At 38.1% G+C, this 16,599-nt stretch overlaps 1 protein-coding gene across 1 annotated transcript in view; it reads right to left on the bottom strand.

Annotated features, from left to right (window-relative positions):
* MCTP2 (multiple C2 and transmembrane domain containing 2) overlaps positions 1–16,599 on the bottom strand; it is a 258,431-nt gene that overhangs the window by 82,491 nt on the left and 159,341 nt on the right. Inside the window, 3 exon segments of the mRNA XM_032175198.2 lie at positions 1,240–1,359; positions 3,249–3,323; positions 4,543–4,644. Coding sequence (XP_032031089.1) covers positions 1,240–1,359; positions 3,249–3,323; positions 4,543–4,644 — 297 coding nt within the window.

Raw genomic sequence — 16,599 nt, forward strand, 5'->3', positions numbered from 1 at the left:
TAATAAAACCTTTATTAGTGTTTTTATTAAGGCCAAATGTTTTAGCAACTTCAGACAGCAGAAAAAGTATATGAAAGGTCAAGCCTGCAGGCAGCATGGGTCCCCTACACTGAAGCAGTGGAGAACTAAAATAAACGACACCAAACAAAATACTCCCCAATGGCAAAGGAAAAGCCTCTTTTAGAGCTGATCTACTTCATTGCATAAAAATGTTGGGAGTGACCTTGAACCCATTGACATCTTGGGCCAATAATTGTTTTTTTTCCCCATGTTTTAAATGAGGCTATGCCTGTTGGCTAAGAGAGAACATTGAGCATAAATCGGCAGTAGAAAACAGAAGACAGAACCACATAACATTCAGAAATCAGATTCACTGATGATCACGACTGATACTCACACCTTTAGACCACTCATACCTCATATTAGTTTTTATAGTGATCTTTGCAGAGGACAGAAATGAATGGCATGATACCAAATATACAAAGATTTGAAGTCAGGAGACTTGATTTCTCCTCCCATGGCTGACATTACCAATTCAATCAAGGACAAGTCCCTTTACAAATGAGAGAGAATGCCCTGAGATATAAAGTGAAGGCATGAGGCCAGCTGTGAAGTCCTTCCAAGATCCTTGGGCTCTCAGTGGTAGACTTAGGTGGTTTTAAGATCTCTTGCAGCGCTTTGATTCTGTGATTTTAGTATGCTCATAAGGATGGGCCAATGTCACCAGAGAAAAGGGTACATCTCATAGACAGGGGTGGTTCCTCTTTGTGGTGCTGAATGAAATTGTAATGTGTAATGATCAGTATGTCCCAACTGGCTTGAAATGAATAAACATCTTTAATATCAAATTTTGGGAATAATTTACTTAAAATGTAAATTGAACAATTCAGTTATTATTTAGTCACGTGATTTTTCAGATGCCATTTTTCAGAAATTACGGGCAGTCACTGGCACAGAAAGAAAAAAATAAACACAATGCAAGGCTGTACAAATGTAGCTGCAACAACAACTGGAGAAACATATAAACATATATATACAACAGTGGTGCTCTGAAATTTACCAAGAGACCATATATGACTAAGATTTGGGTAATTTAAGGGGTTTCCCAGGGTAAATTTGACCTAAGTACTGTCTTAGAAAAACAACCCCCACATAATCACCTATGCTGTAATATATTTCAGAAAGATGAATAGATGTAAATAAGCAGCAAATAATTTGAACATAAGAAAGGAAGCTTACCGCGAATGCTACTGTACTTCTTAATGTGGATTCCCACTGGAAGCAGCTTTTAAGGAACTGCATTGTATTCCATATTGCCATAGTGATTCTTTTCACACGGTCCACATCTCTTGATAAGATCTGATTTTAAAAAATGACAAGCAGGTAACTAGATTTAAATACTACAAATATTCCATCTAGATCAGGTACCCTGATCATTTAAATTATATTCTGTATAGATTCCAATTTTAAAATATGATAATAATAGAAAGGAGAAGACCTGACACTTCTAAAAGTCTTTTTAAAATATGATCATCCACAGAGGAAAAGAGAATCAAATGCATTTTAGCGCTCATCTGAAAAAGAATAGCCTGTTTCAACAATGTTCAGCACAAAAATGGAACTGGTGAAACTACAGAAGCCAGGTATTTAATGTTGGTGAATTTGTGTGAGAAAGACACATACAGAGGCAGAGAGAGAGAACTAGAAAGAGAAAGGCAGAGAGAGATAAAGAGAGATACAGACACAGAATGAGTGTCTATGTTGTTTAGTTTGGAAGCAAATGAATAGATTTACAATAAAACATACAAGTATTATAGCTTATCTAGTCCAGAGGTCTACAGAAAAGCAGAGTTCTGGGAAGGGATTGGAGTTCACCTTGGGCAAGTTACTTAACTTCTCTCTTATAAAATAGGGGTGATATTAGTGCTAATCTTACAAGTTGTTGAGAGAATGAAAAAGCTTAGAAAAGTGCCTGTCACATAGTAAGTGCTTCAAGCATTTGTATCCTAAGGAAATGTTTCAAGTTTATCAAATTTTGGGGGGATTAAGTAACAAGAGCCATGTGGGGAGGGTCCTAGCATACCCCAGGATTTCAGCCCCAAGTTCCCCAGTGCTCTCAGAGCCCAAAGCCACCCCACGTGGAGGTCTTGTTTTGCAAAGGAAATGTCTCTCTCCCAGTTGTAGGCAGATTCATTTCATGGCAAAGCAGCTACCCCACCCACCTCAACCCAGGTTTTAACTTTCAAGTAAACAGAGCAAGAGGCAATAATAATAATAAAATAAGACATTTACTCAGATTACACAAAATAAATATTACACTCAATGTTATGGCAGACCAAAAAGAAATATTTGGAGGCTTCCCCTCAGAAGATGTTTAAGGCCTTTCCCAAGTATGCCCAGAAGTTCATGGGAAACAAAAGGATGATAAGATGTCTTTATATTTAACTGCTTTATGTAATCCACAGCTGCTCACCCCAAAGGAAGTGGTGGAAGTAATAAACTCTTGAAAAAGGGGACACTTTGTTCTTTGTTATACAATTGAAGAGGGACGACAGGTACAAAGTGAAATCCTGAGCTGTGGAGAGTACAACAGGGAGGACTCTGAAAAAGCAATGTAAAGGTCAGGGGAAAAAAAAAAAAAAGTGAAACTTCCCCTACCGGGCCCTGAACTTCACCTTTTGTTGAACTGAGTGAGAAAGGAGTTAAGGGCAATAGGCAGAGGGAGAGAACTTGCATTCAGTATGGGGTGAAATGCCAACACATCCCAAATTTAGACCACGCCGAACTGGTAGGAGCAGTCATGAGCGAAACCCAGGCTAGAGGTCTCTGAAGATCAGCTGGGTTAATTCTGTTATTGACTCCACACACTGCACCTCCCTGAAACTTCAAAGGGCAGAGGACAAAATGGCTGTGATTAAAGGACGGGTAGGCAGGACAATACATTGACAGTCTTGATGCTAGGAATTTTTGTTTATACAATGAATCAGGAGAATAATGGGGGCCTGAGACCTTCTGTTTCATCCAAGAATTATGTTTTAAGTCTTGCCCTTCTTATGGGAGCTGACCGACCTCCTTATTTTAGGAGAGAAGGGGACAAGGAGAAATAAGTAGAGAGATGGGGCAAGAGGGAGAGAGGAGGAGTAAGAGGGAGGAAAAGATTCAAGGAAGAAATTATAGGCAAGTGTTAATACTTCAGCTGCTGGGTGCTGAGTGTACCAATCAACAAGCCCCTTACTGTACCAACCCACCTTTTTGGACAGCTTGCGGCTGTCTTCGACGAAGCGCTTTTCCCGGGGAGTAAATGTCCTAATACTTGCTTTCACCTAGAAAGACATCATTGTTAAAAAAGGGCAGCGTGTATAGGGACTTCATCCATCTAGTTTTCTTAATGACTGGGAAAATCATGCAAACCAATAGCTTCTGACTCTGACCTTAGCAGGGAGCAAAGAAATGGTGGACAACCCTGTGCCCTGGACATGTTTCTGGGGGTCTCATTTGATAAGAGTCCCTGGCATGGGTCAGATTGAGTCTAGAACGGTACTGTCTCCACTTTGCTCATTCCCTGGGATATTTTAAACCACCGCAGAGACTGAGGTTCATGAATTTTTCAAACTAACGTCCGTAAAAGATAAAACATCCTTCTGAAATCCTTTTAAGTTAAGCTTCTACCAAAAATGTCTGCATGTGAATAACAATTTCCAGTTTATGAAAACACACTTTTCACAGAGAATTTTATTTCCTTTCAATGACCCGGAAAAATAGGTCAATGAGCCATTTTAGCCCCATTTTACAGGGAATAAACTGAGGCTCAGAGGGACTTATGCACTTGTTCAAATCACAAGGCTGAGTAAGACCCCAGAGAATCAGATTCAAGTCCTTCTCCACATCACATGAACTGTAAAATTCCTTAACCGAAATATTTTCTCTTCAAGCCTGTATTCCACTTTTCCCTTAAACTCAGGTTTTACCAGTATATATACTCTATATACAAACGTTTTCCAGAAGAAAGCAGCAGATGAGGGTGACCTGCTTATAAAATGCACATACAATTTCCTTGAAGGGAAAGGGAAGGAAATGGGAAGAAGAAACAACACATCCTTATACTGGAGACTGTGCCCAGAGTTCTAGTATTATTGAGAATGTGAGAAAAAATATATTTATCTAATCTATATAATATAAAATACATATTTTATATACTATATATTATATAATTATATATTATATAGGTTATGTTATACATTTTATATAAAATTTTATAATAGAGATTATATAAAAAATAATTTTCCTGTTTTTTAATTTTTTCCCTGACATTTAGATTTATTGAGAATTAAACACCATCAATTCTGTCAATTCAACAGGGTTAATACCACTTGAGAGCTGGGATGTCCAGCAAATTCTATGACTCAGCTTTAAAACACTATTCTTTCCTCTTTCTAGATGCAAAAACTCTGACACATCTTACATTGATTTGAGCCTCCAAAAGCTGGTCACCTTCTATTTTAGGTATGGGAAAGCCGGGAAGTATGACCCAGTTAGACTTACCGGATTATATATAAGGTCCATCTCTAAGTAAATAACTCCTTTAAAAGCTTGTTCTAAATCTTTATTCTTTAGTACATAACAATTTGGTTGTCCATCTCTAATCTGTCACAAACAAAAGATAAAATACACATTGGTGCAAAGTTACTATGTGGTTTAAAGTAAATAACCAAAACTAACTTTGGCAAAATTGGGGATGCAGAATGATCACAGATGAAGCAAACATTAAACAAATATTAAATCCGCCATAAATCACCTTTTACTTTTAGAGTGCTGTTATAACACGCTCTAGATAGGAAGATAAAGTGATAATCACTAGGCTGAAACTGGTGTGTGGATGAAAAATATTGGTGCAAATCGTAAGTTACATATTTCCATTTACTCAAAAATGATGAATATTCTACAAAATTCCTGGCCAATATTCTTCAAGACTGTAAAGGTCATGGGAAAAAGGAAAGACTAGGAAACTGTCATAGATTAGAAGAGTCTAAGGAGATAAGATGATTAAATGCAATGTGGTATTTTGGATTGGGTCCTTGAACAGAAAAAAGATATTGGTGCAAAAACTGGTGAAATCCAAACAGGGATCAGAGTTTAATCGCAAGGTAACAATATTAGTTCTTTTCAGTTTTAACAAATGTATTATGGTAGTATATGACGTCAACATTAGAATAAACTGGATAAGGTATGTATGGGGAACCCTGTATTCTCTTTGAACTTCTCTGTAAATCTAAAAGTACTCCCCCCAAAAGGTTATTTTTAACAGAAATGAATAAAGGAGTTGGTTTTAATAGTGCTTTATGAGCCAGGAAACAATGCAAATTAAGTAAATAAATCAGCTTAAAGTTGAGGTCAAAATCCAAAAACACTCAAAATGCACAAAGTGCCAACAAATCTTCAAAATAAACAAGTTTCTCTGCTGTCCTCTCTTGGCTGGCATGTTGCATCAGTTCCATACACTAGTCTACCTGTGGACCCCACATATAAGTTATCCAAGTAAAACATCTTCAGTATGATTTTGGAAACTAATTGGCTCCCATGAAAGACAAGTTAATTAGCTTGATTTAATCATTCTCTTTTCAGATTTGATAGCAGTCATGATTTTACATAGTAGGAGTATATGTAACTGGTTAAACTTCGGGCTTTTAAGAAGCATACCTGTTAACTCTAAAAGGGACTCAGCAAAACTCGAGTTAATCAAAAGCTCTATTTGAGATTGTAATGATCAAAAATGTAAATAGCATAGGAAATCTAACAGCGTGAAATTTGAGCCATATTTTAAATGACTATTGCTGTCACTACAAGCATTCACACAAGTGTTCTTATAAACAGTGGTAGAAATGAGTTGAATAAGTCATGGGGGGAAACACAGCAATTCCACTTTACAAGGGAGAGGTCATCTTCCTTCCCAAAGTCACCCCACCTCTCTCTGATTGAATAGGTTTGATACAGAAGGATGGTCTTCCTGGCCAGCAGCTAAGAGGAAGGGGGTGCCCCATAAAGACCTGGTTTCCTTCCTAAACGGTGTCCAAACAGGATTCTGAGCTTCCGCTTTGATACACAGTCTCACTTAATAAATTGTGGATGTTAAAGTTGAAAGAAATAAATACAAAAACAGCCTGACAATTTGCCAAGCTGACTTGGGTCCAGTTTAGCTTTGCTTCAACCCACAGTCATTGTACTGTTATCTTAAAATTTCCATGATTTCTTAAGGGTTGGCAAAGAATAACAGAAGAACAAGAGGTATCAGAATAAAGAGAAATATTTTATAGCAAAGGGATTTTTTAATTTGGTAAATGACCATTTCCTGTTTCCTAATGTCCCTCACATTGTGTCAGCAAAATCAGAACCCACCTAAGGACATGAAAGCAGGCATCAAAGCCTGAGATAGAATTAAATCCATGCATGTTCGGGATTTAACTATCTTAAAAAATAGAATATAAGTTTAAAAACTGTAAAAAGTTTAAGAATTGCAGAAAAAACTGAAGTCCCTTTGAACTTCCACAAACACCAAATTCCTTCCCCCAAACATAAATTAGATAGGAATTTGGCATGCATCCTTTCTAAATTTTATTGAGATTTTATATTCATAAAAATAGTCTTGACAGACAAATGTATTTAAAATTCTTTGCCTAAGTGACAAATTATGTGTATTTTGCAATTTTGTATCTATCAATATGACTTGGTAATCTGTTTATATTAGTATCTAGGTCTGGTTCATTTTTTATACTGCTATATAATCTTTAAAAAGTGAATAAACTATAATTTATTAATTCTCCTATTGATGAACATTTAGTTGCTTCCACTTTTCTAGTTTGTCTGCCACAAGGAATATCTTTAGAGAAAAGATAAAAGGTAAAGGAAAGAAGAAACACGCTAGTTTGTATTTGGAATATGTTTGGGTTAAGAACAGGTGAACACATTTGAATAGTGTTATAATTAACATTGAGATAGTAACAGAAGAGACTACTTTTAAAAATATTTTCATTTTCCTCCCTGATTATATAATTGAACTTCTAAAACAAGAATATCAGATAAAAAGTTCTGTATCATCCAACTTGCCAAACTCCTACATGAGAGCATTTATATAATAGGAGATGAAAACCAAACACATATATATATATATATATATACACACACACACACACACACACACATTCCATGTCTAAACAAATTTATTGTTCATATTTAAAAGTCTGAAAATTATTTCTACGTTTATAACTTTAAAGCTTCTATTAAATAATTAAACAGACATAATTAATTAAAGCACAGTCAAAAGAAAATTTAGAGGAGAGAATCTATATATACTTTTTATTAATTTTGAGATCTCTGTCAGCAAAGGCAAAAAGGAACAATGCAGCTTTCAATTTATGACAAAAAGACAACGCAATTCATTTGGAGAGATTTCCTGAGCTGACATTTGGGAGGACTTCACTTCACTAAAATACGAGTCTTAGATAAAATAATGATGTCTTTAACTTCAGTTTTCCAGGATAAACTCTTCAAATTGACTTACTACACATTTTTGTATACTTGCCTTTTCATGGCCAAATAGTGCATAATATTAGGCAATAAGCTGAAGAAACCATCTACGCAGGACAGTAATAAAAGATTTAACTTGAGAATGCAAACACCCCTCATCAGGAAAATTGACATTTTCATGTCCCTTATGTTATTTTCAGAAATATATCACAAAGTTTTTATAGAGCATGCTAACAGTTGATTCCTGGTTCAATCAGTCAGTAAATAAAAGTACAAGAAGTCTGTTTCTGAGTAATGATTCAGGATTTTGGAGCCAGAACCAAGTTACTGAAGACAGTCTTGCTTAAAATTTTTAATTTGACCCACAGTCATGCTTAAGCTATTTAACTTTTTTCTATATAAAAGAATATTAAATATATTTACCAAGCTGTAAGCACAGTAAATATAACCCGTTTTTAGAAGTTGGTTGATAAAACTAATTTTTGAGTCAAATAAATGGTACACTCATTGTATTAGAAAACTAAACTATTTTATAACCAGCATATAACAGAGGTGAGCATGTGAGAACAGAGGAAAAAAACTTCTCATCTTGAACTCTTTTTTTAAACAATTATCATCATTATGCTTTCCTATAAAGATCTTTGATGCAATGAGTTGCCAACTTATTAAATAGCAAAGTTAATCAGAATCAATATGAAGGACTAAAACCATCAACGGCTTTAGAGAGGAAAGATACACACTTAAGATCAAAATCCAAACTAAAGAGTCATATTGATTCCCCATTGTTTGACCTTCCAGTTAGAAACTGAGGATGTTGCGTATAAATAGCATTGTTCTTTCAGCCGTTATTCACTCTTATTCACTCTGCATAAAAGGGAAAATAACGTGACAACACCATGACATATTAGTTGGTTCCAGCTGATGCACATGGAAAGTGGCTCTCCAATAAAATGTGACGAGGACAGACACGTGGCTGGGCAAGAGGAAAATCAATACACTTTACTCGGTATCCATTCGCATTCTTGTCGTCACTTGGAATCAGGCCATGTTCCCATGACGTGAGTTATACAAACAGCATGGGAGAGATCTACTAGGTCACTGTTTGTCTGCACAGAAGCTCAGCTACAAGCCAGTAGAAGCAGCATGGAATTCATCACCCTAGACCGCCTCCATTTCTGCCTCACTTCTTCCTTCTTGAGACAATCCATTCATCTACTGCCTGAAACCCAAACCAACTATCCCTAAAATATAAGCTGCTCCTACAAAAGCAATATACATTCATTCCAAAAGTTGTGTAAAATTTATAAAAAGTGTTTAATAGAAAAAACACAAGGTTAATATAACTTTTTTTTTTTTTTTTTGAGATGGAGTCTCACTCTGTCGCTCAGGCTGGAGTGCAGTGGTGCCATCTTGGTTGACTGCAACATTTGCCTTCCAGGTTCAAGTGATTCTGCTGCCTCAGCCTCCGGAGTAGCTGGGACTACAGGCACATGCCACCACACCTAGCTAATTATTTGTATTTTTAGTAGAAACAGGGTTTCACCATGTCAGCCAGGATGGTCTCGATCTCCTGACCTCGTGATCCACCCGCCTCAGCCTCCCAAAGTGCTGGGATTACAGGCGTGAGCCACCGCACCCAGTCACGATGTTAATGTAACATTTTTAAACAAACACTCATGTGAAGTTTTTAAGGCATATTCGTATTTGGTCATTTCAATTGCTAAAACAATGCAGATGAAAATAATGCCAGCTTACACTATAAGTGCTCACTGTGTGCCAGGGAATGTTGTGCCCACCTCACACTTAACAACTCTCATCTTCACCATACACCTCCAATACAAGCAGAAGGATACTTATCTTCACTTCAGCAACAAAGAAATGCAGACAGGGCCGGGCGTGGTGGCTCACGCTTGTAATCCCAGCACTTTGGGAGGCCGAGGCGGGCGGATCATGAGGTCAGGAGATCGAGACCACGGTGAAACCTCGTCTCTACTAAAAATACAAAAAAATTTAGCTGGGCGTGGTGGCGGGCGCCTGTAGTCCCAGCTACTCGGAGAGGCTGAGGCAGGAGAATAGCATGAACCCGGGAGGCAGAGCTTGCAGTGAGCGGAGATTGCGCCACTGCACTCCAGCCTGGGTGACAGAGCGAGACTCCGTCTCAAAAAAAAAAAAAAAGAAAAAAAGAAATGCAGACAGATAGGTTAAGTAACTTGTCAAAAATCACACAGCCAGTTTAAAGGGGGAGCCAGGGTGTCAACCTATGTGGTCTGGCTATAGCATTTACATTCTCGACCATCATGATCTTAATTGAATAAATGATGAGCCATTCATATGTGTTCAGCTATTACGTTTTTTACTACTTTTTTTTTTTTTTTTTTTTGGATGGAGTTTTGCTCTATTGCCCAGGCTGGAGTGCCGGGGTGAAATCTTGGCTCACTGCAACCTCCGCCTCCTGAGTTCAAGCGATTCTCCTGCCTCAGCCTCCTGAGTAGCTGGGATTACAGGAGCATGCCACCACGCCTGGCTAATTTTTGTATTTTTAGTAGAGATGAGGTGTCACCACGTTGGCCAGGCGGGCCTCAAACTCCTGACCTCAGGTGATCCACCCACCTTGCCTCCCAAAGTGCTAGGATTACAGGTGTGAGCCACCGTGCCTGGCTGATTTTGACTTCTTTAAATTAAGTTTTCTTCTAGGTTGACTTGTATTTTCCTTATTGATTAAAGAAAATGTATATACTGTACTAGTGATATTATCCATTTGTTTAGATACTGCCAGTATTTTTCTACCAGTCTATCCTTTGTCTTCAGTTTCTGATGGTGATTTTTGTTTTGGCCATACTGATATCTTAAGATTTTTTTTCTCTTATTATTCCTGCTTCTCAGTTTACTTACGTAAGATTTCCCCACTATTTTGACATTTTTAATGAAGTTTGTTTCAAGTGTTCGATCTTTAACTCATCGTGAAATTGTTGTGTTTGCTGTAATACACCGACACATTTTCCCCGATGGTAAGCAACCAAATTACCAGAATTGCTTATTAAGTAGTTTATCATTTCCTCAATGACTTCATCCTTCAAGTTGATTATAAATTAAATGATTTGCAATTATTTCTCTCAAGCCCTTCAGTATAGTCCTAGAATTTCTTCACATAAATCTTAGACATTATGATTTGTTTTGTTTTGTTTTCTGTTATAGTCTTGGATTCTTTTTCACTTTTTAAAAATGTTTTCCTGTTGTGTATAGTCATGAATCTTATTTTCATAATGTTGATCTTACTGACCTTTTAGTCACTCCAAAATGTTGTCTATGAATTTTTTTATGTTCATAGATAATACATATCATCAGATAGATTATTCAAAGATAATATATTATCAGATAGTATTTGCAAATATTTCCTTTATCAAAATGTGCATAATTTCATATTTGTCATAATTCTGTATTGCTCAAAACTGACATGAAAGGCTTAATTTTTAATTGTTAATTCATAAACATATAAGCTCATTAGATTTTCCAAACAATCCTATGCAATAGGAAATATTACCAATTTAAAGATGAGATAATAGAGGGAATAGCTCTATTTTTTTTCCAAGTTTTTTTTTTTTTTTTTTTGAGATGAAGTCTTGCTCTGTCACCCAGGCTGGAGTGCAGTGGCGTGATCTTGGCTCACTGCAACCTCTGCCTCCCAGGTTCAGGTGATTCTCCTGCCCCAGCCTCCTGAGTAGCTGGGATTACAGGCACATGCCACCACGCCCAGCTAATTTTTTTGTATTTTTAGTAGAAAACAGGGTTTCACCATGTTGGTCAGGCTGGCCTCGAACTCCTGACCTTGTGATCCACCTGGCTCGGCCTCCCAAAGTGCTGGGATTACAGGCGTGAGCCACCACACCCGGCCTGTTTCTGATTTTTTAAAATGCTGAATACATAATATATATTGTTTGATGATTCTAGTTTTATTATTTTTCCCTGTTTTAACATGCATATTTATTTCTATGAAAAGTTATCCACTTAAAGGTTCATATTTATAATAACCTTACTATTATTATTTTTTTTTGAGATGGAGTCTCGCTCGGTCACACAGGCTAGAGTACAGTGGCACCATCTCTGCTCACTGCAACCTCCGCCGCCCAGGTTCATGCCATTCTCCTGCCTCAGCCTCCTGAATAGCTGGGACTACAGGCAGCTGCCCCCACACCCGGTTAATTTTTTGTATTTTTTAGTGGAGACAGGGTTTCACCGTGTTAGCCAGTATAGTCTCGATCTCCTAACCTCGTGATCCGCCCACCTTGGCCTTCCAAAGTGCTGGGATTACAGGCATGAGCCACTGCGCCCGGCCTTATAATAACCTTATTGTTAATTCAATCTTTTTTTACCCCTAAAACCTGTATTAAGTTTCTGACCTACCTTTAACTTACATTTGTTTAGGATACTTTTGTTCATCCGTTTATTACTGTGTTTCAGGTGTCTCAAAGAAGCAGCAGTTAGATTTTACTCTTTGAATCCATGAAAGAGGTTTTTCCACTTAATAGAAAAGTTGAACTGATTGAACATCTAACACGTGTGATTCACCCAGCTTTCTACTTGCCATCAGGAGACTCCTACAGTCATTCTTTCTCTCTTAGCCTGTCTGTTCTAATCAAATACCTAGACTGTCTACTACATGGGGTCCAGGATCTCTCCAGCATGTTAAAGGTACTCTTTCCTAGTTTCTAGAACCAATAGGAAATTTGCGTTATTTTGTCTTCATTTATTTATTTCAATGGTCACATTGGACCAGGAGTAGACAATAAGAAGAGTTGAAATTTCCGTTCAAAGTGACCATTTTTGCCCCATTTGGGACTCAAGTTTTGTCTTTATCAAATAATTTCCAAGGTGATACATCCCCCTCTGCTTTTCACCTATGCACACTGCCCCTCTACCCTATGGCACCAACTTGACTCACAGGGAATTCCCCAACCAAATCTATGCCCTGGAAAACCAAACCTTGGCAACAGATTTACTTTTTTTTAAGCTTAATTATAAATCAATATTATTTACTTTAATGGGCAAAAATTTCTGTATTAACCTAAAACAGCCTATGATTGTTCAAGTCCATTTCAATGCACAAACCCATCACAGGTGAAACTTGGGCAATAGAGTTAATCGAAAATGCAAATGGAGATATACGCGGCATTTATTTGGTACAAGCCATTATACAAAATTTGTCCCAGAAAATTAATTAAGTGAAGCTGTTATTGGTGCAGCCAGCTATTGGGTGTACATGGATTCACCGAGAACGCTGAGAATTTAGAAGGGCAGTATAATGACCCATGCTTCTGATTATACAGTCATTTGTGACATTGGCCTGGCTCACACAGAAGGACTCACATTTGATTCAAAATGCAGGTCTTTGGCAGGGCATGTTGGCTCATGCCTGTAATCCCAGCACTTTGGGAGGCTGAGGCGGGCAGAACACCTGAGGTCAGTAGTGTGAGACCAGCCTGGCCAACATGGTGAAACCTTGTCTCTACTAAAAATACAAAAATTAGCCAGGCGTGGTGGTGGGTGCCTGTAATCCCAGTTACTCAGGAGGCTGAGGCAGGAGAATTGCTTGAGCCTGGGAGGCGGTGGTTGCAGTGAGCCAAGATCAAGCCACTGCACTCCAGCCCAGGCAACAGAGCAAGACTCCATCTCAAAAAAAAAAAAAAAAATTGCAGGTCTTCATCAAACTGCAGATGACTTCTTATTTGTTATTAGGAAATACCAATATATGCATGCTTTTCCTGTTTTACAGGCTGCCATGAAAGCTGATTTTCAGTCTTCTAAAATGGGTCCATTGGGTAATTTTGAGAGGGTAAATGTGTGATTCAATAAAAAGGAATGGCCTAGAGGAGAAGAATCCAGCCTGATTTTCAGGACAGAATTAAGATCACTTAATTGAGGATAAAAATATTAAATAAGTCTATTGAGTCAGTGAATTATCAGAAGATAGTGTCTACTGCCTGACATGTTTTAAGACTCTAAAGTGTGCTTAGTGTTTTCCAGTGCACACTTACTATGTTACTGATTAGAAGATTAGAGGAGCAATGTGAAAATGAGTAAATATTAGAAGTCTTCAGATTATAACGCATTCCAGTCTCAATTTTCTACTGTTTTTACCAATGAATATTTTATTAAAAAGTATTCTATATCTATATAAAGAACTATTTTTCTGAAAAAGATTGAAGACAAATGAAATATATGGAAGGATAGCCCATTGGCCTGTATTCTTTCAATTATGATAAACATCTAAGCATATATATATATATATATATATATATATGCCTGGAACAATTCACCATCAATAATGAATATATTTATATGGATTTTAAATGAGCCAGTAGTCAGCACATTCACCTTGATTAAAAAGATATAGTGAATTTAGAACAGGCTCTTTATTTAACAGGCTTAAATGCACTTAGCACATTACCATTTTGAGTGAGATTAAAAGTTGAAGTATATTCTATACTTTATACTTAGACATTTAAAAATATAGTTTGCATTTTCTCTAAAAGTGTAAATCAAGTTACGGTTTATGACTTGATTACAGAAAATGAATTCTCAAAAGAATTATTCACATTCCTCTTTAAAAAATACAATTTCTGTTTTTAAACCTAAAACAAGGTATTATTGATTATGGCTCCATAGCCTATAAAGATCAGAGTGAAACACCAACAAATCAATTTTTATGATTCTCGCTCATGTTAAAAACAACAAAACAACAACAACAGAGAAACAAGTCCTTCTCCTAAAGAAGCACACAGTATGAAATCTAAGGGCATTCTTTGATGCTTAATTCTCAGAGTTTCAACCAAGTCTTCTGGAAAGAGTCTTCTGTCTCACTAATTTGCTTCATACTAGAGCCGAAACTTTCTTCCTAGTCAACTGCTCCGATATCTCTACGTCCAGGTCAAAAATCTTCAGTGGCTCCCTGCTAAAATTGTAACCGAGACCTCCCCAACCTTTCTTGGGCTGCCCTCAGTGTGTCCCACTTCCCCTCCATGTCCACCCTGAGCTCCCAGAAGCCGGGCCCCTCCTCGTTCCCAGTCATGACCTTTCCCTACACCTCTGCTCCCCTCATTCTCTCCCTGGACCCTCTGTTTGGAATGTCCTTCATTCTTCACTTCACCCGCCACACACTATCAACACGCCACTCATCCCTGACCCAGCTCAAACTCCCTGCTTCCTAAGTCTTCCTAAACTTAAACGCATCCCTCCTACTTCCCACTGCCCTTTCTCGTTCCGGTGAGACTTGTATGTTTATTTGGGTCTTATGTGTTTATTGCACAGGTGCCTTCCTGCAACATATCCAACTCTTCAAGTCTGCGTCCCTCCTGCCACCCCCCAACCCCGACCCTGACGGCACATAGCACAGTGGTTACACAAAACAGCCTCTTGATTCTTGGAGATGATATATACGTAATAATTACTCACTGTGGCAATATAACAAACTCTTAGGAGCTCAAGCTTTAGTATGAGACTACCTAAATTAAAATCCTGTCTCTATTACTTACTAGCTATAGGATCCTTTTGGTGCTTCAGTATCCTTATTTGTAAATGGGCATAGTAATAAAGCCTGCCTCATCCAGGCCCTACAGAATTGATGATTCAGCGCATGCTAAGTGCACGGCACAGAACTCGCTAGTTCACTATTCTATTGTAAGCATCACTCAAGAGAGATTAAAGAAAAAAAAGAAAAACTAGATCTAAATAAGTAGGTTAAAATACATCCTCTAAATCACAAGTTAGAATTACTTGAAAATAGAATGATCCATGAAACAACTTACAGCTTATACTTTGCCAGTTAAATTGAGGGTTACAGCAATTTTAAGATCATATTTATATCTAATATTAGATAGAGAATCAATTCATTTGGACAGGGAATGTTGCAGGTGGACCACTGAATTTCAGGGAGAGCCCACACAGATGCACTAGAAGATATGATCACTTCCCCAATTTATCAGTCAGGAACTGGAAATGAATCTGGATAGAAACAGAGTGAACAGCAGCAGCCGAAGCATCTCATTGAGTGCACCATGCCAGGGACCCCCGAAGGCCTTGAGAGGAACGGCCCAGGCTGTGCTATTTTACAAGGCAGAGACCTTGCAGATCAGGGGTTATTCCTGGATGTACACAGCACTTTTATATTAGAAACAAACACATCATGTGGAACAAATCAAGCACTTCCTGGCCTGAAACTCTTTGTGGTTTCCCATCCCCCACTATGAAAATGCCAAAATACTTCAACTTTTTTCACCTTCACATCCTCCAGGGTCCTCTCCAGCTCCACCCTGCCTCCGTGTCCTTTCCTGTTCGCCACCAGGCACACTCGATCAATCCATACTGGCTGCCCAGCCATTGCTGGAATTTGACAGTCAAGGTTCTGCCTCACAGCCCTTGAACTTGAGAATTTCCTGCCCGGGAGGGATTTGTCAGATATCCACATGGCTCTCTCCCTCACCTCCTTACGTTCCCACTCAAATGCCCCCTTTTCCAAGAGGCCCTCCCTGGCTAGCAGTTAGAAAAAAGTGCCCTTCCCCACACATATTCCCGGCAACCCTCTCCCTCTTTACTTTTCACCATCTAACATTCTGTATATTGCTTTTGTTTTGTGTATGCATTGTTTCCTGCTACTATAATAAAAGCTCCAAGTGAGGAGGGAGCCTCCCTCTGGTCATTGTTAGAGCTCTATCACCTAAAGCACTGCCTGGCACCAAGTGGACACTTGATGAATATTTGTCGAACAAATGAATGAACAACAGATCATAAGGCAGCTTATGACCAACCTGAAAAAAGTCCCAATCGAGGACTCCTTACATTTAAGCCAGGTCATTTATGAGACATTCTACCTTGTATTTTGAAAGATATGTTTTGAAAAATGCATTAGTTTAGGTCAGCGGTTCTTGACTGGAAGTGATCTCTACCCCCTCAGAATATCTGGCAACATCTACATACATATTTGGCTGTCACAGCAGGGATGTGGGCAGGCGTTACTGTTATCTAGTGTGTAGAGGTCAGGGAGACAGCTGGACATGCTACGATGCACAGGGCAGCTCCATATAA

This window comes from Hylobates moloch, unplaced genomic scaffold, assembly GCF_009828535.3.
Source record: "Hylobates moloch isolate HMO894 unplaced genomic scaffold, HMol_V3 SCAFFOLD_14, whole genome shotgun sequence".
Classification (NCBI taxonomy): Eukaryota; Metazoa; Chordata; class Mammalia; order Primates; family Hylobatidae; genus Hylobates; species Hylobates moloch.